Source organism: Anser cygnoides, chromosome 5 (assembly GCF_040182565.1).
Source record: "Anser cygnoides isolate HZ-2024a breed goose chromosome 5, Taihu_goose_T2T_genome, whole genome shotgun sequence".
Taxonomy (NCBI): Eukaryota; Metazoa; Chordata; class Aves; order Anseriformes; family Anatidae; genus Anser; species Anser cygnoides.
In genome coordinates, this window is record NC_089877.1 from 43575818 (window position 1) to 43599560 (window position 23743).

Sequence of the window (23743 nt, forward strand, 5' to 3'; positions counted from 1 at the left end):
CCATTCCTTTTCCATAGTCTAAGAAATCGCATCAGGTAGAAGATAAAATAAGAGGACTTTGAGTGAGGAACTGGTCGCCATATGGCTGACGCCTAAAATCTCAGCAGTTTGAGGGGAGGAAAGTGGAAAAAGATGAAGTAAATTCCACAAAATTTGTACCATAAGTAGGTGGCAGCTGTTAGTGAAGAAGAAGAACAAAACCAGAAAGGAAAAGAATACTAAACAGCAATGTTATGAGGGTGCCTGAAAAGAGATTTTAAGGTAAATGTCCACACATACTGTCCTAAAACTGTTTTCCATATTTCTTATTAACAATCTGAGCTCTGTATTTTTAACCACAAAGATTGCTTTTCTAAATGTATAAGCTGAAATGTATTTTGATGGTGGGGATGAACTCGCTGCTATCGCTGAACGCTTGCTGTTCTCCCCTCCTCTTCTCTCTGGCCAGAAGCACGCTGTAGGCTTAGGTTTGTGGCTTAATCCTGCAAATCACACCCAGCTCAAAAGCAGCTGGCACTGCCATCGCTACTGCTGCATGAAATAATTCCAACCATATATTGTTTTTTAAACTGAGATGGTCTGAGATTCTGTTCCTTGTCTTACCTCGGACAAGGCACTTGAATATTCTCAGCCACAAAATGAAGAAAACCAATGCTTGCCCCTTATTATAAATTGCTTTAAACTTCTCATATAAGAACTGCAATATTTTTATTTATTGCAAGTCATGGTTGTGGACTGCCATGGTTCTGGTGCTGAATTTTCTAAAGGATCAACATCTATATGGTTATACTAACTTACATTTGTTTCATTTTATTTTTAATTAAACTATATGGTTTCTGGGTTAATTCCCCCTAATGCAATTCCAACAAGTGAATATAGAGACTTGCTCTTTTTGGTTTGGGAAACTGAATGGAAAGAATACAGGGCACTGAAATCTCTAATTCTGTGTCTACCCAGGAAAATTTTTGTAAATATCTCCAGGTTGACAAGGCTGGGGGAATGGTGAGAGAGCTAGCTTGCTATGTTGCAGAAACAGAAAAAAAAAAAAACTTCTGTGGTGTAAGCAGACAACTCTTGCCCACACGTGTATTAATTTGTGCCCACGCATGTCATTTTCCTCCACAGCATGTAAACCTGTTCAATAAACTGTAGCAATGCAACATGTGAAACTGGGGTCAAAAGCCTGGAGGCTTATCAGATGTTACATTTTCTTATCTAAAAAGTTACGATATTTGAAATCAGAAAAATATGTTGAAACTCAGTCCTGGAAGACATTGAGTGCTGCAGCCTAACCAACAGAACTTGGAAACAAGGGACTGAAATGAAGGATGCGAGTAGTTCAGCTGTAGTTACAGGACTATGTCTATGTTTGAAGCTAAACATATGCTTAAATCTTTTTTCCTGGACTGAGGTGCTCTGAAACTGGCAGGACAGAGTATTTTCATTGTCTTTTCATCTACTGACCTTCTTTCCTGCTTCTTTATGCCTGTTTATATAGTTTGTACAATTCTGTTGGAGAGGCGTTGGGATTTATCGAAGTCCAAGGTAAAAAAGATCAGGGCATAGGATTTATTTTTATAAGGATTTGACTTTTGAGACAGCTTAAATATTTATAATTCTCTCAGATGGTGTTGTAATTTGTAGTAATGCATTAATGAGGGGAAGTTTTGTATGCCTTGGGGGAACTTTAGGGACACAGTCTTGCTATTTCTGCAACTACGTTACCCAAGTGATGGAGCGTTTCTTCCAAAATTCACATTTGTTAGAAGACCTAACATTTGGGAAGTTAACTGCAAAAGGATTGCTTTTTCTGATGTAGCACTGGAGATTTCTGACCACCAGAGCAGTGCTTCTGGTGCCTCAGGGACTTCCTACGGGGAGTGAAAATGTGTGGAGCCTCTTAATGCTTTGACTTCAGCATAAACCTTAATTTTATTTAGTTGTTGTTGTTGTAAATTTAAATTATGTATTGGCTACATTTCCAGTGAGGTTTCAGTGAGTAAATTTTATCAAATGAGCATAAAAGGTCATTCTAGCAGCCTCACAAATAATAATAGCTCAGATAATGAATTATCTACTTTCACCTCTTTGATTATTTCCCAGACACTGTGATGGTCTCCCGGTTCTTCCACATAAATCTTTTTTAAGTGACTTGCTTTATGAAAAATATTTCCCTGTATTAGAGGAGGAGATGGAGCAAGAGTAGAGAAGGAGAAGAAAGAATATCCTAAACTTATATCAGAATTCAACAGTGATCTTAAATTTATTACAGCATCTCACTTTGCTTGTATTTATGTAGCTGCTGTATTTAAGGATTCTGATATTTGCAGAGGTTCTTCATTGGCAATGTTTCTCATCATCTGAAAGCTGTGTTATGGCAAGTTAGCTCACCTAACGCTTCATTGCAAAATTTCAAAAGTGAAATAGAAATATAGGTTTGTTTTCATCAGTTTTTTCACCTGGGATTCATTTGCATTATTATGACCCTTTTGTGTTCTGGGATGTGTTGAAAGAAGCACAAAACAAAGTAAAGTATGAGAGGTTAAAAACGAGCAGTTTGGGTTCTTTTAGTCCTAATGAAATGCTGAGAAAAATCATCACTGTACAGATAACAACTTTACGGTTATAAAATTGTGAAGTTCGCTGCTGTCTGTCAGTCGTTGTAGCTTTTACAAACAGAAGCCATATGGGAATCACGTGCTCTAATCCCATGTTTACGAAAAGACCAAAACCCTGTTTTGTGCTTCTTTCAACACATCCCACCTATATATAATTATTTACACAACTATTTGTATTTCACGTTACTTCTATTGAGTAAAGCACTCTGGTACTAATAAATATTTTGAACCCAGCTAAGATGGCAAGAAGTGCTATGCAGAACAGAAAAGGGTCATAATAATATAAATGAATCCCAGGTGACTATGATCAGTACCTAGCCCCTCTTGACTTCAGCTTGAGCTACTGTCTGGGTAAAAAGTGGGAGTTTCTCTTGTTCTTTTTTCATTACTGTTTTTCAGCAACAGCAGGTTGTTCTCTTCTCATTGTGCCTTTTTTAACCCTGTTCAGTTCTGTAGCTCCCTAGACACAGAGTCCATCTTCTCCAACATAAGCTTTTTCTAAAGGTTAACAGTGGAAGAACTGCTGTTTGGAAATATTTCCTGAAATGTTAAAGTCATTTCCTTTTACTAAGTTGAACTCTATTTCTAGGTAATGTCTGTTTATCCCACAAGAACTATTTCTCCAACCCTCCAGTATGTATGGATGGTTGCCACATTTTCCTCACATCCATTTTGGCCATAGTTACCCAAAGCTAGGCAAATATAACCCATTTTTTCCTCTTGCAAATCCATTTCTCAGCTTCTTAATCATTTATGGCTTTTCTGTGAACACCATCTGGTTTGACTAGTGAAGGCAGAGCTGAATATAATATTCCATGTCTTTATTGCATCGGAGCACCATGGAAATGGTTTATTGTATTTTTTTTTTTTTGTTTAAGATCATCTTCATATGTTTTCTGAAATGCTGGACCAGTTTTCACCAAATTAGTTCAAAACAAGTAGTCAGTACACAGAGCCAAAGAGAGATTGTCAAGGGGAGAGCTGTTTGCCTCCGAACTGACTACAGAAGTTCTTCTGTGCCAAACCTGGATCTGATAGAAAGCTTCTGTGATACATGGAAGATCCTTGCCTGAGCTAAGAGGCTTTCAGCGTGCAGTTGACAGCCCAGAGAGTGAAACTTCTGAGCTGATGGCATCTCTTGCTGCAGGACATTGGCTTGACCAGGCTGACTGTGCCTGCCAGCTGCATTGTTTGCACTGACAAATTTCTGAAACCTCTACAGATTGTGTGACTTACCTGAAGCAGTGGGGTGCTCTGAGGTGGTGTTCGGCTGAATTCATGCACCTGGAATATGCTCCAGTTCTGGGAACTAGGAACTGGATTTTATATTTGATTTGAAATTTTACCTCTGCTTCTGGCATTAAAAATATGAGCTTTTTTGTTGTTTTTATACAGAAGTTAATGGAGCTTTGTTTCCAGAGGTTTTACAAGAGATATTAGACCTCCATGAACTATATGGCTGGTAGCTTAGAAGAACCTTGTTACCATCTTTGCTTTCTGCTGTCAGTCCCCTTTATTTCCTTACGCCTAGGGAACATCTAGTGACAGCCTTGAATATCAAACTCTGTGTGAAGATTAATAAAAAGCTGAGACAAAGTCAGTGGGGTGGGATGGGACAGTTTTTACATGTCTTGAAGGAACTTCCATTGCTCAAAACATTGATCTTAGCATTGAGTGCTCAGTTGTCTTTGGCTAGTAAAATATTTCTCCTTTATGTAGGGCTCTTTTGAAGTTTTTCTCAAAGCACCTTTCTTAGCGTCTGGACTTTCTGGACCTGCTTGAGTTTGGCAGTTCGTGTTTAGACCTACAAAGATTGATCATGTGGTACTGGCCAACAGTTTCCACACAGCAATCATAAACCATTAGGAGTCCTGGCTGATGATGCTGGATTTGTCCCTTGTTTTTCTGTCACTGATCCTAAGGCTCCTCTGTGGTCTCCAGCAGTTCTGGATGACAAATAACATCATTCCTCGATAACAGCCTCCATCGCAGGGCTGCATTCAGCATTTGATTAACTCACAGGATGCTCATTTGGGGTCCACTGTGTTAACCCCATTACAGATATAAGATTTTTAATGGTACCATGATGGCGAATCAATCGATTGCATTTTCAGCAATCTGATAATAGGTAGGTTCAAGTCTTCACCACTTATCTAACATCAGCAGCTGAAAGACTGACCTGACATCTAATGGAAACCTTTCAGTCAGGCATGATAATAACCTGAATCTGTGAATGACTGGTGGCAGAGAGAGACTGAGCAAAACAGCTGAAAAACATATCAGAGGCTATGCATTCCCAATAGCCTGTGAATATACACCAATCATGGGAAATTCAGGTTGATAACTGTTCAAGATCAAGATAGATTAACAGCAGTGTCAAGAAAATCAGTAGCAGACAAACAAAACTTTCCCATCCTCGTTGATCAGAAGGTGAGTCTTTTCTTGTACATGCAGAGCTGACTACTGCCATCCACCCCTTTGCCACCTTTAAAGTAAACTGATGCAGTGTGCTCCTTGTGGTTTTAATTTATATCGGTTCTGGAACTACTATTAAGGTGCCTGCCAACATGTTAAATGAGGCCCTGTGCAAAGTGCTTGACACTGGTACTTGAGAGCTTGTATTTTTTATTTATAAATGTGTGGGGAGACTACAAGATGCTGACTCCGAAAGTCTTAAAGGACACGGGACCGGCCTGCACAAGTGCCAGTGTTGCTTGCCAGTTAGATCCCAAAGGGCACCTGTCCTGGTTTTGGCTAGGTTTGAGTTAATTTTCTTCCTAGTAGCTGGCATGGTGCTGTGTGTTGGATTTAGGATGAGAATAATGCTGATAACATGCCGATGTTTTAGTTCTTGCAGAGCAGTGCTCACACAGAGCCAAGGGCTTTTTGTCTTTTCATACCACCCTGCCAGCGGGGAGGCTGGGGGTGCACAAGGAAGTGGAGGGGACACAAACAGGACAGGAGACTCAGACTGGCCACAGGGATGTCCTACACCATAAGGAGTCACGCTGAACAATGAAGGTGTGGGGGGCAGGTTGGCGGTGGGATTGTTGTGTGTGTTGCTGATTGGGGTTTGGCTGGGCATTGGTCAGCATGTGGTGAGCAATTGCATTGTGAATCACTTGCTTTGGATATTCTTTTATCATTGTTTTCCCTTGACTTTTTACCCTTTTTTTTTTCTCCCCTGATTCTCTCCCCTATCCCATTGTGGGGTGAGCGAATGGCTGCATGGTGCTGGGTTAAACCCCTACAGCACCCAAATCCAACCCCTGCATTGTGTAGTGAAGATGAGGAAGCTGGCTGGACAATTCCATAAGAGGTCAGAAGCACTCACTGGTCCGTATTTGCTGACTTTTGGTGTAAGCTTCAAGGGCTCTTTATTCCCCTGGCCCTCTGGAAAAGAACTGGAAAAGCAGAGAACCCACACTTGGACACACAGAGGTTAGAGAACATCTTGCTGTTTGTGAGTATGTTGCTTGACATTGTGATCCAATCAATTTAAGTATCTAGAAGGTCACAGAGATTCCATATATGCTTTGTGTTTTCTTCTCCCTTTATTTATATTGAACAAGTAGGTCATTGCTCTACTCCAACCAGTCTCTAAATAACTTGAAGAAAACTGCTAGTATATAGATTCTTCCCTTGCTACTTATGACTTCTACCCATTGGGCACATGCTTGTAGCATCATTTGTCATTCAACTGAAAAAAGCTCTTTCAGCTCTGCTAGGGCTTTGAGTTTTGTTTTGTTGTTGTTGTTTTTTGTTTGCTTGTTTGTTCATTTCATAAAAGTGATTAAAAATGAGATTTCTCAGGCTGGGCTTTCTCTGCGTCCTTTCAGTCAACAATCAACAAAGATAACTTGAATTGTGTTGCCATACCTCCTACCACCTCCTGGACGTCAGTGCATCTTCCCTACCAAAATAAAATCACTTCTGCTCTCACTGGGGCCACTTTCTCTGATTGCTCTCCACTGACTGTTACAAAGATAGCTGCCCTAATCTCTGACCTTGGCTTTTCTTTCCCTCACTCCAGGACTGTCCGTCCTCCTCCAGCTATCTTCTTACAGCTAATGAGTCTCTTCATTCATTTATTCTGTCTCCTTGCAAGTATTTTTAGACTGTGATCATCTCCCTTGAGTTAGCCATTTCTTAAAGATGATAAATGCTGTTTCACACCACCTTTTCTCATATCTGCCCTGTGCCTTATTACTTGGGACTCTTCATATTTTAACTCTGTACTCTCTGAATATATCCAATGAAGCCTTTTTGCATGCAGGCCTTGAGGACTGTCCAATACTGTAGTATGAAAAGGAGCACTGCCTACTTCTTATTTTGTATGAGATTCTTGCTATATGTAAGAACAGCCTTCTACTGGTTTACTTCACATTTTCATTCCTCAGTTTGCTTTACATTGTCATTGCAAAGCATTCTGAGGCCTTGGAAGTGGCACTTCTTTTTTCAGATAGCCACACTTAAAATAGACAAGCCTTTCAGCATAAGTTTCTGTGGCAAGGACTTAGGCAACAGGAGCTTTTCCTTCAACAACTAGCATTATCAGAGAAGAACTGATGTTCTTCTGATTTTCCAAAGCCCAGAAAAGCACGGAATGTTTTATTTTAAAAAATGTTAGAAGTATTTGGACATTGTCACAAGAAATTGTGTTCTGAAATATTTTTGCTATTGCAGCTGCTATTTAATAAAATGCAAATGATAAGTAATGGGTCTCTAAGCACAGAAAATGGGAAACTTATTTTTTACCCTTACAAAACTTTAGAGCCATCAAGCATATTTAGCCAAGAATTTGCGATGTTGCCATCAAGCTAAGCCTTCATTTACTAATTCATAGCTAAGAGCAAAGGTTCTGTTCGGAGCTGTTGAGCTCTTACATTTTCTTCCCAAGGATTTCTACAAGAGAATGCACAGGTATGTGTGGGAAGGGATGTCAGGGCAGCTGGATAGATAAAGAGCTGCTTTCTTCCAGCTGTTCCTGCAGAACTACTGCTCTGCCCCCAAACAGGGAAGTGCACACAGCTGGGAATGAACAGAGAAATAAGCCAATATGCAGGGTCACCATAATGTTACATTTTTATAGCTCTTTTCATCCCAAAGGATCATAACTGTAAAGGTTGCATACATCGGGAAGCCCCACCGCTGCTGCTGAAATCCAGCTGCTTGCTGCAGAGGAAGTGTTCAGCTGCATGAAATGGCGACACAGTGATTTGCAGTCAGGAGCACAGGTGTCTGAATATTCCTGGGGAAGCATAATTGAGTGAAGAATAATTTTGGAGAACCGTGCTGTGGCTGCTCAAATTGGGATCCCTCTGGGCTTCAGCAAGGAGCGAGACTTTGCAGTGAGGGCAGACAGCTCTAACCCAGCACTGGTGTGAAGAGGCAGCAGGCTTCATGGACAGCTAACACTGTTGCCTACATGGGGGCTGTCCTTGCAGCTGTCCCACCAAAAACATGAGCTGGCCATGTCCTCCCAGCGTGCAGCCCCCAAATAGCTCACCCCCCGAGGCAGCAGCTCCAAGTGTCACAAGCTGCCCAAACGGCAGCATCAATCAAGTGCCAACAGCAGAGGGCAAGGATGTCAAAACATAATTTCTGCTGATGTGAGGAAGCTGCTGGCTGAAATCTTGGGAGCCTGTTGCCTTTAGAAATATCTGAAAAAGAAGTTGCATCAACCGGTCTGGGGAACGAGAATAATCCTGGAGGCTGTCCAAGGCGAGATGCCCATGGCACCAAATGCTGGCTCAGCTTCCAGCGACAAGGTGACTGTCTGCTCACCTTGATGCCACCTTACCAATAAGAAATAATTTACTTTGAGATGCTGTTTGTGGGCAACAATAATACCTTAATTTTCCTGTAGCTTTCCATTGAGGTTTGTAGTGTAATTTATAAATAGCAATTAGAATGCTTGTCCAAGTTGCTCATTAGATGCATTTTTAGATTGGGTCATTACATTAAAGTGGAAAGGATGAAAGGACTTGTCTAAAATCATATGATGTATTATTGGCAAACCAATAAGAAAATCCTGACTTTTTTCCTTCAAAGCGTTTGTGTATGTGGTGACAAACGTAGCTACTGCCATGTACAAAGACATCTAATGAACTGTTAAAAAGCACGATACAGGTAACATAAAAAGTCAAACTGCTTTTTATTGTTCACTGTTAGTGAAAATACAGCATATTACACATGGAAACAACGGTGCATTCATGCGAACACACAGTGCGGAAGGGCTTATATACTACAAGTTTTAATTATTCAGCTAGGGTTTGTTTTTTTCAGTATATTTTCATTGTTATTCTGCTCATCACAACAGACTTTGTTATTGATCCGGACGTGTATACGAGTGCGAAGCGGTGAAGGACGGTTACAAAGCCTATAGGACTGCGTGCCTCTGCTGTGGCTCGTGAGAAATGCAAGAACACGAGCAGGTGCGCTCCTCCATCTGGGATGCACTAAGAGCATTTTGGAGGAAGGAAAACACATTTTTCACGGCTTATCAGCATACTCCCCAGCTTATTAAAGAGAAGCAATGGATTCCTACCCAGCCCACATAAACTGATGAGTTTTGCCAAAACAGTGGCTTCTTGTTGCAGATGCTGGGCAGTCAGTCCAGCACTACGATCCTGCTCGAGAAGTCATGGCATCCTTTCTTAAGGCACCTATTAGCATAGGATCTCAGCACTGATCTCAGGGGCTGTTGCTGCAGCTGGAAAACAACTGACACATTAGGCTGATTAATCCCTGTAGTAATTCCATTAACCTCCTTAATGGAGTTATAACATGGATGAATTTACCCCTCTTCAGCAATGCGAGACAGAATTGCCCTGGAGAGCCAGTAAATACGGTGTGGCAGGGATATCTGAGGTAAATTTTTTTTTTTTTTTTTGGTTTTAGTGCAAGGTGAAGCGTGCTGATCAGCTGGAAAACCTCCCTGTCCTCTGGGATGTTGAGCTCCTCACAGCACTAATGGTTCAGGGGGCTCGGGCACACCTGGAGGGCTCCTGGCACCTCGGCACCTCACCAGGCGTGTGGTTCCCTCTCTCCCTCACACACAGAGCCTGACGATACGGCTTCTCAGACATCGCCTTTCTATTCACCTTGGTTTCCTCTCCCTGCACCTCGTTGCTGGAGGCTGATTTATCTGCTCGCTGCTCCCTGCCAGGAGGGCAGCCTGGCCTGGGCCGTGTCCCCGGGCACAGGACTGCTGACAGTAGGCAGCAGAGCTGCAGTCCTGGCACGGGCTGCGCAGGGAGCAGATTTCTCTCTGTTTTCCTCCTGCTTTCCTAGCCTGTGGAGAGAAGGTTTGCATGCCACCATAGCCAGGTGCCTCGCCTGCTCCTACGGTGGCTCAATTGCACCGCAGCTCTGTCAGTAAAGGCTTCTCAGTGCTGGGAAGTTACCTCAAGTTTGGCAGAGCCAAAGGCACCCTGCAAGCCCGTCCCGAGGAGCAGAGGCTGTTTGTGCAGCTACCACAACAGCCCAGGCCCTCTGAAAGCTCCCGTGCGGCCTGTCAGGGAGCACGCGGGGCGGCTGAGGGGGCTGGGGCGCCGCGGGGGGGCCTGGCCGGTTTCTCTGCTAGTTCAAAGCCTGTTGCCGCGTTCGCAGGTGCAGTGATGGGGCTACTAAGCTGCGGTATCTCTTCATCTACGTGGTTTGTGATCTCCGTGTTACTACGCTGAGCTGATTCTGCCCGATTGCCAGCCCCTTCCTCCCACGGAGGCCACGGCGCCGAGGGATGGAGTGGCCCAGCTCCTCGGCGATCCCGCAGGCAGGGGGAGAGCAGGGGAGGTGTTGCCTGCATGGGGTGCGCGCGTGCAAGGTTATTTCCCTTTCTGCCTACGGTAGTCGCTTCCCACATTCAGCACAGGGATAAGAAGTCCTAGCAGCCACCTCTTGCCAAAGACCTCCCGCAGGTTCTCCCTCCAGGGCCGGGCTCTCACCACCATCCCTTTCCGCACCTGGTACCGCGTCTGCCCGCGTAAGATCAGCAGCATCTGGTGGCAGCAGAAGCCGGCGCAGGCCAGTCCGATCCCGAGCCAGAGGTAGAGCATGAGGATGACAAACATCTCAGAGCTGAGGAGAGCTCCTGCGGACCAAGAGGCAGGGAGAGAGTCAAAGAAAGCTTTTAGGCACCCCTCACGTGTCAGCGTCACATGCAGCCCCGACAAGCTGGCTGGCCCTATTTAGCAGCCGTACCAGTGGCGAGTTAGGAAAAATGCAGGGTGGTTACTCTAACTACACAAAATTGTTTTCTTTGTAGTGCCATTACTCAATGAACCCCACCGGGGAGGTACTAACATGGTGACGGTCTCTGTAGACTTCTCCCTTTGCTCTTAACGTGAGGATCTGGATTGCAAGGGCAAACTCGGCCAGAAGTGAATGTATTTATAAGAATTCAGCTCTATTTTGAAGAATGTTTAAATTATTTAGGGGTCTGCCTGCTGATCAGAGGGAATCTGGACAGCCTAGATTCCTTTTGAAAGGAGATGTGGGTCTGACAGCATGTAGATGCTTCCAGAAGCCTTACTGTGTGCGTTAATACCAGACAGAATGACTTGGAGTTCATCACTATACCTACGTATAATCTATCTATCTACCTACCTATTCTATATATAAGATATATACATAATACATAAGATGATAAAAAAAATCAGTAATGACTTTCCTACCATCGTGCAAATGCAGTTTGCATATGAACACAAGAAACTGAAACAGAAAACTTCAAAATGCAATCCAAATTCCTTTTTTAAAGCTGCTGCCAGAATGCTCCAAATATTTTGTAGATCTAAAACTCTTAATTCAACAGTTTTTGTTGTGTATGTTTATGCTGAATGTATTTATATAAAAATATTCTGTGGGCCCTTTCCTCGGCAATGATTTTAGAGCTCCTTCTGGAAAATAAGTATAATAGCAGTTATCACCGAGTGACCTTTTGGTGTGTAGGCAGATCTAAACCCATTGAAATAATATTCTCTCTGTGTGCATATGACTGAGTACACACATATCTTGTGTATATTGATATATTATTAAACACCCGTATTTGCACACAGGCACACAAAGAAAATGAAATATGTGTCACTACGTGTACAAATAGCTGGTATTATCTCTCTGGTTTCCGTGAGGTTAAAAATGAAAAAGCTGCTGCGTGCTCCCTTCCCTCTGGCGGAGCACAGGGCTGGTGTGAGCTCTGGTCGCCCCACGCCGGCGTGAGTCCACCTGAGTTCCCAGGAGAGACGTGCTGCCGGAGCAGGGACTGCGTGCCAGAGTAGGTGTGCACGGCTGCTTCAGGTTTTAAATTCAATAACGGGGGGCTGGATAGGCACCTCTTGCTTCTCTTATACAGAAGGCCATGGTAGGCGGTGTCACCTGGCTTTGTGGTCCGTGAATCCCAGCCTCTCCAGCTGGCAGTGTGGGCAGCGAGCGGCTGGGGCTGACCCGTGATGGGCACTCAAGCTTTGGGCTCAGCCAGCAGGCCCCTCTGAGGATGATTCGTAAGGACACTGACTAGGGCCTCGAGCTGTCAGAGATTGTTCTCACTTGAAAAAGGCACCGGAGTCATTCAATTTTCATTCTAAATGCAGAGTCATCTTTCCCTTCTCATTAGATCCCATTCAGCTCAGTGGGCTTCGTGTGCAATACAGCACGGGGAGAACAACCCCCCTAGGATGATGACAAATCCTCAGACCAATTCTGTCGGAATAACTTAGGGCATCAGATGGGAAGTCCAGAGCCAAATTTGGGTTTCTCTGCCCTTCTTTTGATGGACCTGAGCGTGACAGGCATGTGTTCCCTTCTGCAGCTGACATTCAGATGGGATGTAGAGAGAGACAGCTATTTTCTTTAGAGCCTTTGGAAGACAGCCGTAAGCTTTATTTCTATGAGCTGCTGAAATTCAACATCTAGTAAGTAATTACCCTTGTTTTCCCCTTGCGAATATTAACCATCTCTCAGCCATATTTTCCAGATACGTGGATTTTTTAACCTGATTTTCAGGTTACCCACAGAAAGCATTTTCTGTCATTTCTTTGTGGATCCAATCTGACCTGTATTTACAAAAGTACTCTCCATTTGTCCCTCCTCAGCACGGTGCATTTTAGTCTTGGATTCACTTTTGCTCTAACTGACCCGAAGTGATCTCGAGCTTATTGCCATACATTATCTTTGCCAGAAAAGCTGAATCACAAGCTGAAATTATAGACTCTGGGTCAGACTCTGAATTTCATGCCTGAGCACAGTCTGGGCAGAACAAGCCAACTGAAAATTTTCCAGCATGGAAGCAGGAATCACTCAGTTGACATAAGACCAGCAGACTCACCTTTCGTCCTCTTTCACTCCTCCCCCAGTGTCAAGGGCACGCTGGAGAAGAGGAAAGGTAAAGTTTTTTCTCTGTTATAGCAATGCTCTCTTTGGATCCTACCACAACCCATAAGTTATGTTAGCTGCATAAGAGAAAGACTACGTGGACAGTCCTCCCAGGCTGTTTCTCTTTCCTGAGCTGGACGTTGAATGTGCTGGGGGGAGCCCAGAGGGCCCTTCCTCCCCAGCAGCCAAGACACCACTTGCATGCATATTGCTGCGTGCAGTCACCCTGGCTAAAGTAGAAATTGGGTGGGAGCTGGGTGCTGGTGCCTCTTGAGGGCATCCAAGCTCCCTGCCCTGTCGTGTCCCACTCAAACACTGCCAACGTGCTGTTGTTGGCACTGCAATTGCTGACACCAGAGCTGGGGCACTTCAATGGCTCTTCAGACACACGCCAGGACCCAGCTCGGTGCTGATGAGCCCAGAGAATCAGAGAGGGAGAACTAATTCCTTGATAATCTCCTCCCACATCCCTGCTCCCCCTTCCAGGCTGGTGTGCCGAGCAGAGCTTAGGCACTGGGGAAAATCATGCCCAGTGTTTTTAATGTTACCGAAGATAACATTATTCACAAAAATTCTTCTACTTGGAAAAATGACTCCATAAAAATGTCATGGCAGGATTTCATGTTTATTGTCTCTCGGTGATTACCATGACAAATCTGCTCATTTGCCAAGTAGAGAGATATTTGTTTGTTTTCAGACAGCAACCCTGCAAACCTAGCCTGGAATCCGAAAAGCAAGCTGGGGCTTCTCTGGCTCTTGTACCACCAGCAATGGAGATCCCACACTCAGATTCATAATCAACACTTCTGGTGGTGGTGCACGAGCCAAAACAGACTCCGGGCCCTTCTTACTGAGCTCGGCTGAATCTGTAAAGCTAAAATGTATGGAGTACCTATTTTAGGCTAACGAAAGCCGATCTGAGTGTGCTAGGCATGAGCTGCATGTGGGGGAAAATGACATTTTTCTGCTGTCACTTTCAGGGCAGAATAACAGTCTAGGCTGTCTGCAGAGTCACTTCTCCCAGCTCAGGTTTTATCTGGTTCTTAGGTTTGGACAGAGAAAGGGAGGAGGTTGTAGAGTTTGGGGGCATGTTGAAAGGTGGAGAGATGAGGCTGGGAGAGCAGGGGAAGAGTTATGGGAGTAAAATCAGGAGGAGGAAGGGGAAGGTTTGGGGAAATTCACAGGAGGACAGGAAGAGAGGGGAAATCAGGAGAAGCAGAAGGAGGGTAAGGGATGGTGAAAGGAAGAAAGAGAGTTTTGCTTTGGCTGCGGAGCTCTTCCAGAGAACAGGCACAGAGAATTTCTCCTGGTTCTCTGTGGAGCTGTGTCCCAGTCTAAGGTCAAGAAAGATTTGGCTGATCACATCACGTTTATAAACTCCCCACTTGGTCTTTGTCGCCTGAACCCAAATTCTCCGTGCTGGAAGGACGGCAAGGTCTCAGTAAGTTCGTGCTGAAGGGAGACAGGAGATGGGTGATGGTGAATGGAGTGGGGTTGTGGACCTGGATGGGAATATCTCTGCTGGGATATGGGGAATCTGCAGACTTGCAGGCTATGAAAACCCACAGACCTGCCACCCCTGCCTGTAGGACAGGCAGAAGGTTCCCCTCGCCTATAGTGTGTGCAGTGACTGAAATCTCCCTCCTCTGTCTCAATGCAACACTCCCTGGACAACAGACAGCCCTATTCCATCACCGGCCAGCTGGTTATGGGGTGTTTTCCAGTGTCTAACACACTACAAACGGGGCTGCAGCTGTACCCTGGAGTGGGTCCCAGCCTCTATTTCAAAGCACAGTCCTGTGCAAAGTGTCCCTTGCCACCAAAGAGGGGTTTGCTGAACACAGGCAGTTCTCCCACGTGCCCATTCCCCCCTCTACCAGCCCTACACGCAGACACCAGGGAAAGAGCACGTCCCCCGCCCCGGGGCCCTGCTCCCATCTCCGAGGGAGGACTCCTTACCTGAGAAGAACTGGCTGATGGAGTGAGGCAGGAGGGTGAGGAAGGCCAGCGGGCTTGCGAAGGACATGGAGAGTGCCGCAGAAATGTAAGCCATGCCTGCCACCAGGGAGTCGAGGCAAGCCAGGGAGGTGTAGAGGCAGAACATGATGAAGTTCCGCATGTTCCTGCTCCCGATGCAGTTCCCTGTGAAGAAACAGTGGTGGTCATGCCTCTGGGTGACTCTGGCACACAGTCTACAGAAGTGAGTGCTGGGCAGGGCTGAGCCAGGGGACCTGCTTCCATCCAGCCAGTCCACCACCACTTCGGCTCCTTCGCCCAAGTTTAAGCCCTTGCCCGAGTCCTCGGGGGAGCTCTGGATCACGAGGACGTAGTTGCCCAGGGCATTAGCTGAGAGGAAGAGGAAGAGGGCCCCATGCAGCAGAGCAGGAGAGAAAAGTGGGGTGGTGGAAGGGTCTCTGAACATGCTGGGGATGAAGAGAAAGATCTGGAGGACGAAGGTCACTAGGGAGATGCACAAGAAGTAGGCTGGAGCAACAACATTGAGCAACCTGAGAACTAGCATTGCGGATTACGTTCCTGCAGGGGAGAGCAAGGAGAGGACGAACATCACCGCTCCGGCCGCACACTTCATCCTTCCATTTCCAGCCGGCTCCCCGGCCCCGCTCGGCTCCGGGAAATGCCCCGGGGGGGGCAGCTCTCCCTCGCCGCCTCCCCGCGGCCCCGGCGGCCCCGGGACAAGCGGGCAGCCCCCGGGCACCCCCGGGCAGCCCCCGGGCAGCGGCCGCTCCCCGGCCCCGGCGGGCTGCGGGGGCTGGAGGGGCAGAGCCGGCGGCTCCGTATGCCTGCTCGCCGAGCAGAGTCCCTCTGCCAGGCAGGGTCAGTTTTGGTATTGCATGAAAGGAAAAAAGGTGGTGCTGGAGGAGGGGGGAGTGAGCCGGGAGGGGGGGGGGAGGAGAAGGGGAGGGGGGAGAGGTTGCTCTAATCCACTGCAATACGGATCAAATCCGATGCTCTAATTTATCCTTTAAAGCCACGGATCTACAGATTACCTCTCTGCCCGCTGCCTTGCTCTGCACGAAATTAGAAAACGCACCGAGCAGCTGGGCAAGTGCCGCCCGGATGCAACCTGCGGCGCCGGGCTACCGAGCCGGGGCGGCCCCGCAGCCGCAGCCGCGGCTCCGGCCGGGCAACGGAGCATCTCCGGCGGCCGCCCGGGCTCCCCGGGGCTCCCCGGGGCTCCCCTATCGCTCCCCCGGGCCCCCGGGGCTCAGCCGGCACCCCGCGGAGCCAGGAAAGGCCGGGGGACCGGAGGCAGCGCGGAGCCAGCCCGGCACCCCCGGCACCCCCCCGCCGGCAGCCCCAGGGGTCTGCAGAGCCCCGGCGGCCCGGGGGGGGGCTGGCACCCGCCGCACGCCGCCACCTTGCGGTCCCCTTGTCCCCGGCGAGGCTGTCTGGCACCCGCGGAGCCGCCGCCCCCGCCCCCGGCCACGCCGAGCCCCCCGCGGCAGCCGCCCCTGCCCCTCGTCCCCCCTCCGTGTCCCCTCCGTGTCCCCTCCGTGTCCCCTCCGTGTGCCCCCCGTGTGCCCCCCGTGTCCCCGCCGCCCCCCCGGTCCAGCCCCACCGGCTCCGGGCTCCCTCCCCCGATGCCCCCCCGGACGCCCCGGCTGGAGCCAGCACCTGAGGCAAGGGGAAATTGGGGGGGCGGGGGGGTGTCCCCGCGGGTCCGAGGCCTGCCTGGGTTTGCGGGACCCCCCCGCACAGAGCGGGCGGCTGCCAGGCAAGGCTTTGGGTGGCCGGGCAGCGCGGCGTGCCGGGGGCAGCAGCGCAGACGCGTATTTCCCTCTGGCAGCCGCATGCCCTCGGCCCCCTGTGCCCCCCCACGCAGCCCCTCGCTCTCCCGCACAGCTGCGTGCTGCGCCCTCACAGCTCCGGGGGAAGGCATCCCCGTCTCCCTGCTCAGAAGAGGAAAGGGGAAGGGGAGCGAAGAGGGCAGCGGGGCTGCAGACAACATTTCTGGAGACAGGCACACTCTGCGCTGGTCAAAAGTCAGAAGAAGGTGGCTTTAGACTAATCGTAGGCCCTAGGCTTACTGGCCAACCTCCCAGCACACCCGGTAATGGTCTGCTTCTCCAGGAGAGACTCCCCCTTTGCCTGAGTATAGAGAGCAAAATTAAAATGTGTTTCATGTTGCGTTGTCTAAGGAGAGAGACCTGCAGGAGAGGGGGGCTGCGTTTGTCTCTTGCATGTGGAACAGCACCAGGTCAGTGACAGCAACCAAGTTCAAGGGTCCTTTATCAGAAATATTTTTTCCACCAGGTAACTTTCATGATTCAACGTTTCTGAGAAAAACAGTGGCAATAAGAAAAGCAAGTGCAAACCAAGCCCGTAGGCACTGGATCTGCAGTGACGAACAACTAAGAGACACCTTCGGCAGAACTGGAGGTAAAGCTGCTCCGAACTGATCTAGCTCTCACTCCCACCTCCCTCATTCTCCTGTCACGACTACTGAGAATAAAAATCCTCCAATATTCCCTCAGCTCATCAATTTAAAGTAGAGTGAGCCTTGCAATTAAGATACGTGACCCAGCCAGGATTTTATCTTTCAATAATTAGGCAGTGTTTTCTCCATATTTTAACAGCTTACATCAAAATAATAAAAAATAATAATAATAAAACCACCATGGAAATCTTTTCATGTAATGAAAAGCTCTTAGACTGAAGGGAGGGCATCTCATGAAAGCAATTAATCTTTCCTGTATAGGGAGCATAATAAGCTGCAGCCAAAGGGAGTGGGGGGAAGAAGGAAGGAAGGAAAGGAAGGAAAGGAAGGAAGGAAAGGAAGGAAGGAAAGGAAGGAAGGAAAGGAAGGAAGGAAGGAAGGAAGGAAGGAAGGAAGGAAGGAAGGAAGGAAGGAAGGAAGGAAGGAAGGAAGGAAGGAAGGAAGGAAGGAAGGAAGGAAGGAAGGAAGGAAGGAAGGAAGGAAGGAAGGAAGGAAGGAAGGAAGGAAGGAAGGGGTGGTGAAGAGAAGGGAAGAGGAGAGGAGAGGAGAGGAGAGGAGAGGAGAGGAGAGGAGAGGAGAGGAGAGGAGAGGAGAGGAGAGGAGAGGAGAGGAGAGGAGAGGAGAGAAGAGAAGAGAAGAGAAGAGAAGAGAAGAGAAGAGAAGAGAAGAGAAGAGAAGAGAAGAGAAGAGAGAGAGAAGAGAAGAGAAGAGAAGAGAAGAGAAGAGAAGAGAAGAGAAGAGAAGAGAAGAGAAGAGAAGAGAAGAGAAGAGAAGAGAAGAGAAGACCTGCTTTCCACTGGAATAGAAAAATGGTGAAGCAGTTTATCCCCCACATTCTCATTAAAATGCTCCTGCAAATTGCTGCTTATGATTTGTCACTGTCAAAATACTGGCTTCATATTTTAGAATATAGTAAAAAAAAATCCTCATTCAGTGCTGTTGTGTTGATATGATGAGATGTTGGCAGGATGGGGGAGCGGTTGTCTGGGAATGAATTTGCCTATTCACGTGGATGTGTGTGCATAGGAGAGAGATCAGTAAATAAGGAGATTAGCACAAGGAGTAAGTGAATAATGAGAACAGTAGTTAATCTGGAGCAAGCATTAAAAAGTAGCAACATTTGCTGCAGGAATTTGATTTTTTTTCTGCTGTAAAATCAGCGTCATGAGTGAGCTTGGATGGGTGACACTCAGAAATATTAGCGCCTTATTCCTTCTCTGGGGAGATAGACCCAGGAGATGGAGTACTTCCCCACCCTGTTTTCAACCGCAGATAAATCATGCCAGCCCTGCGTTAGGATTTTCCTGTATTTCCAGTAGGGTAGGGATCAAGCTACATGCCCCTCTCTGGAAAACCTTGAGAAGTGAGCATGAGGAACACCTGTAAGAACGAAGTATTGTTGTTATTACCTACTGTGCAGATGTTTTCCAGAAACTGGCACAGCACACTGCAGCCAGGCCCTCTCTCACCCCAGCCTTAATGCAGCTGAGTCTCAGCACTCCATCCTCCCCTGCTGCCCAGGTGTCTGGAGGGGGTTTCTCTGGGATGGACCTTTTCCCAATATGCCCCTTGAGCAAGCGGGGTGGGAGGCCACCGGCATAATCTGTGTAGTTGTCAGCTGGCTGGTGTTTTCATCTTCCAGCTCAATAACTTAGGCTACACTTGGTCACGGTGACTGGCAGATGAACGTCTTGGTGGCTTGGTCCCTGGGTCCCCTGGTTCCTTGTGCTCAGCCATTTTAAGCAAAATAAAATGCAGTTCCAGTCAGTGCCGTGCTCTGATACACCCTGCTCAACGTCTTTCAAGGTCTCGCTTTAAATTGCATCCCAAATTATGTATCATTTCTTCCATCTCAAAAAGTGCATTGCTTCAGACAGCCCCATTAGTTCAGCATTCAAGTTACAGCCTGATAGTGGTTTTTCTCTAAAATGAGCAAGTTAATATCTGCTATTTGCTGTGATAGTTTGGAAGAAATGAATGCTCTCTGTGGTGAACCCAATGGTGCTTGCTTTAAATTATCATTTAAATATAAACCTTTTGAAGTTCTTGTGGGCTTTTTTTTCTTTTTTCTTTTTTCTTTTTCTTTTTTCTTTTTTTTTTTTTTTCTTTTCCAGTTAGTTAACTTTCAAAATCTGAATGCCTGCAATGTCTGGAGAGGTTTCCTCTTTCGTTAGGTAAAGTTGAATGGCCATGAAATGCAGCAGGCGAGGCCTGATGTCTTCGATCTAGCAATAAAACAAATACAGCATGGTTGGCAGCAGAGCTGAATGCTTTTATGCTGACCAGCTTCGGATCTGCCTAGGTGGTGACTTGAACACTGAGAGGAAGAGGGGGCTCAGTCCTTCCCTCACTCAGCTCTTGGCAATACTGCTGAGGGCGTCAGGACGGACCTGAACTTCCTGAATCGAGAAGCTAATACCAAGCTCCTTCTCACAGTGAGAAACGTCCTTCAGAGGCCAACTCAACCATCTGTCCCAGTGCCACAGTCTCCTTGCCCCAGGTATACATGTCCTTTGTGGAAGAGGGTCTCACCAGGTCCTGAAGATGTCTGTGATGGGGATCCTCCACCACACCCAGGCAATCCATCCAGTTCATTGTTATCCTTTCAGATTTTCTGCCTACCTAACTCAAAACTCCCTTGCAGGAATTTAAGGCCATAGTCCTTATCCTATGCCCAGTGGATACAGAAAATAGACAACTATTTTTCTCTCTGTGATGCTTACGTGAAAATGGCTACCCTGCCTTCTCCAGAAGAAGCTACCCTATTCCCTCAGTCTTCCCTGTTGGGTTGTGTTTTGGAAAACTCTGAAAGAGCCTGAAGAACCTGGGGTATTGTGTCTGTTGTCCTGAGAGCTGGGGGGGCATCCAGCCCTGAAGTCAGGCAGCTTGACAGCATAGGTTTCCGTAGCTGGGTTTTAATCATTTTGATCTAGATTGCCAGTTGTGCTGCATCGGTTGTGCTGGGGTTTCAGTGAGGAGGACACTTATTAACAAGGGAAGAGACGGTAACTAAACAGCTGACAGATGGTCATGACTTTAACACCCTGTCAAGCGCATGCTGTATCTGAAATGACGACTTGAGCACTTCTGCTGAACCTCTTTTTTCAGCTCCCATCTGGCCAATCTTCACCTGCCCTCCCCTTCTCCTTCCTTCAAGGACGACGTTGAGAAAGAGAGGGGTTTTCACACAGCCATGCTTCCTGCCTCAGTGTGCCAAGCTTTCCCCAGGTTAATTCAGCTGCTGTTTTCTCACTACAAACCTCCCAGCTTATGATTCAGTGTAAAAGTAAGCTAGGAGGTAATGCCTGATTGTGCAAGGCATTTAGGCAGAGACATCTTATGATTCAGATAGTGCCGTACACTGAGAACTAATCCAGATGTTTCTAAAGTAAATGAGTAAATAATCTGTCACCTAAAGACATATCCATGGCTTGCTGTATCTTTGTATTTGAAAGAGACATTTTCAGGTCAATAATCCGTGTGAAGGAAGAGAAAGGAAAAGGAGGAAAAAGTGCATCTGGATCCCCAGTCTTTCAAAAGTGCTTGATCACCACCTTCTCCTGAGACAACACCCTACAGCAAATGGATTCCCAGCACTTAAGAAGACAGAGTAAAAGGGTTATTGACAAAGGGTCAATTGCCTCCAAACGAAGAATGTGCTGTTGAATAGACTGTAATAGAAGTTTTATGTCTGTTGAGCAAACCCCACCTTCCGAATGTCTGAACAACAACCCACAGCTCATTTGTCACTTGTGCCACAAACTCCACGGCTCAGGCAGCCTGAGCAGTGTGAGCACCAAGGATATATTTAGGCAAGGAAAAAAAATGACTGCTTTCTGAGATCTGTCAGCTGTTGTCTTCTAACCCACAGGATTTAAACAGGTCTTGGTGCTGAAGATACAAGGACAAGCCATTCTTCAAAACATTAGCTCCTTTGCTTCTTTACGCTCTGCATGAGTTGGTGCTGGCTACCTGAGACTGTTTCTCCTCCTGCAATCAAGGAAGTGCCACAATGGTCTCATTCCTCTGGTGCTAGCAGTGACAACCTCACACTCAGCGAGGAATACAGAGCTCTTGCCACAAAAAATCAGAGCATTCACTGACACTGTCTCATCCCGTGTGAAAGTCCTTACACGTCTCCCTGCTGTTCCTGGACTATCTCCCTCATTCCTGGAGTCATATAAATACCTAAATATCTTTCCCAGGGGAGCAGAGGAGAAAGACTGCGCAGCCAGTGAGGTTCTGGTGGGTTGTAATACTGTGTTATTGATGATAATCTGGGCTCTTGGCTGCTCTAGCTGGCCCAGGCAATGGTACCTGGCCCCTTTGAAACAAGGGTACTGTCACGATGTATGATACATCCTGATGTGTAAGGAAAGCTAGTGCAAAAATCATCGTTTGATTTATTTGCTGCTTGCTGGTGGTGTTGGGAAACAAACTTTTGTAGTCCAGTAAAGTTCAGTATGCCAGCAGGCAGAGAAAGTATTGATGATAGGTGGGCAGCAGGCACTGCATGAGGGAGGACACTTTTAGGCATGAGCTCAGGGATGATGTCCCAGGGGAAGGAATAGGCAATGATTTGTCATAGAGCCTGGCTGTGGTGCACCCACTCCTCCATCCCACTGGCCCTGCAGGTGCCCCCAAGCCTTATCCCCATAATGGACCAGGGAGTGCCCCGTAAGAGACTCGAGATCCTTCCCTGCAGGTGCCTGCAACCAACCCCTTCATAAAACCCTGCACACAAAGCTGCTCAGCACCAGATAAATGGCTGAATGCCTTAACAAAGGAGAAAAAATGTAGAAAAAAGCTTGGGCAGTGGAAAAAAAAAATAAATATCAGGGGCTGGCAAAAGGAAGGACAAGAGAAGGGGGAAGTACTGTGGGAATTTCTTCCTGCAAAGCTCTGAGCATCCTCTGCAAGTGTCGGGTACTCTTGAATCCTCATCATCCCAGCACTGTTCAGTACCAGACGTTATACCCCGACAAAAAGGTGTCCCCCTGGGCCTCCACGGGAATCTTTTTGTTGCTTTCAAGATACTTTGTCTAGCAGGACAGCAGGAAAAGTGCACAATAAAATGTCTCCTTTTGTTTAAGCTGACTGATTTGAAGCTCCTGAGTAATAAAGCTCAAGCCTAGTTGGTGGTCCCCTCATCCCCAGGTGAGTACTGCAGCAAGGAGAGGTGGCTGGCCAAGCTGCCTTTGTGCTGGGTCGTTCCCAGACCTAGGAGCACAGCTCCTAAAAAATAGTGAATTAATAACAAAAAGCAAGCAAGCAAGCAAACAAAAATACACCCAGAAATGCAGTTAATTGCAGGAGAGGATTCAAACCCAAATTAACTGGCATGAATTTGGTGGCCATCTTGAGCAACCTGCTGTCAGCAGGAGCAGTTGCTGCTCCAGAAGTTGTGCTCTGCCCTTTGCAGGGGCGGCATCTTTCTCCCCCATCTGCAGCCAGCTGCCTGGCCCTCCTGTGCCACGGTCTGTTGCTGCTGAGCACTGTGTCACATCTGCATTGTGCACATCAAGGTGCAGGAGCCCTTGTCTTCATTTCTGCTTGTGAAGTGTCAGGCACACCTAGGGAATCCTATAAATAATAAATAACAATAACACATGCACATATTCATAACCAAGTCACTGTTTACATAGTGAATATTCAGCACCCACCAGATGGTTCTTCTTTCACTGCCTCCAAAATGGAAATGACCAGTTACTAAAGATAAAATATTCCTTCCTTGTTGCTGCTTCCCTAGGGCTCCTACTTGTTGTTCTCTTGCAGAACTGCTGCTCCCTGGAGAAGCAAGCCTTTCAGCCTTGGAAACAGTGAAATCAGATCTGAAATATGAAATGTTTCAGCAAGAGCTACAGATAGATGAACACAGTGTTAAATCAATTCCAGAAAATAGACTTGGATTAATCCTCCTGCCTGCCGCAGCGGTGTTCTGGGAGAAGTGATCTCCCTCCCTGCTGCCACATGGCTGCTGCCCGGCCATGAAGATGCTCCTCCAGCAGGTCTGTGAGAGCAGTCCCTAAATGACTTTGGCTCTGCAAAAATGCTAGCTATCAACTAGTGCACTGCATGCCCTGTATATAATTGTAGTCCTATTTCTAACCACTACCCCAGCTACAGTGCAGGTGGTGATGATTTTCAGTGAATGCTTGCTATATGGAGGGCCAGGTTCTCCCTGCTTAATTTCTGCCCACTCCAGTGTGTGCCTTTTCCACTTGGAATTCATTGCGTAAAATGCACTCACAGCACTGGGAGCCGAGGCCAGGCCTCCAGCCACCTGCTGACCAAG

General features: G+C 47.0%; 1 protein-coding gene across 1 annotated transcript; it reads right to left on the reverse strand.

Moving 5' to 3' along the window:
* Positions 1-8758: 8758 nt before the first annotated feature.
* ZDHHC22 (zinc finger DHHC-type palmitoyltransferase 22) lies at positions 8759-15735 on the reverse strand. Its single transcript, XM_013185727.3, has 2 exons — positions 14949-15735; positions 8759-10713 (listed from the first exon to the last, which is right to left on the reverse strand). The coding sequence occupies exons 1-2, from the start codon at positions 15508-15510 to the stop codon at positions 10448-10450; spliced, it is 828 nt and encodes a 275-aa protein (XP_013041181.1). The 5' UTR covers positions 15511-15735; the 3' UTR covers positions 8759-10447.
* Positions 15736-23743: the final 8008 nt, after the last annotated feature.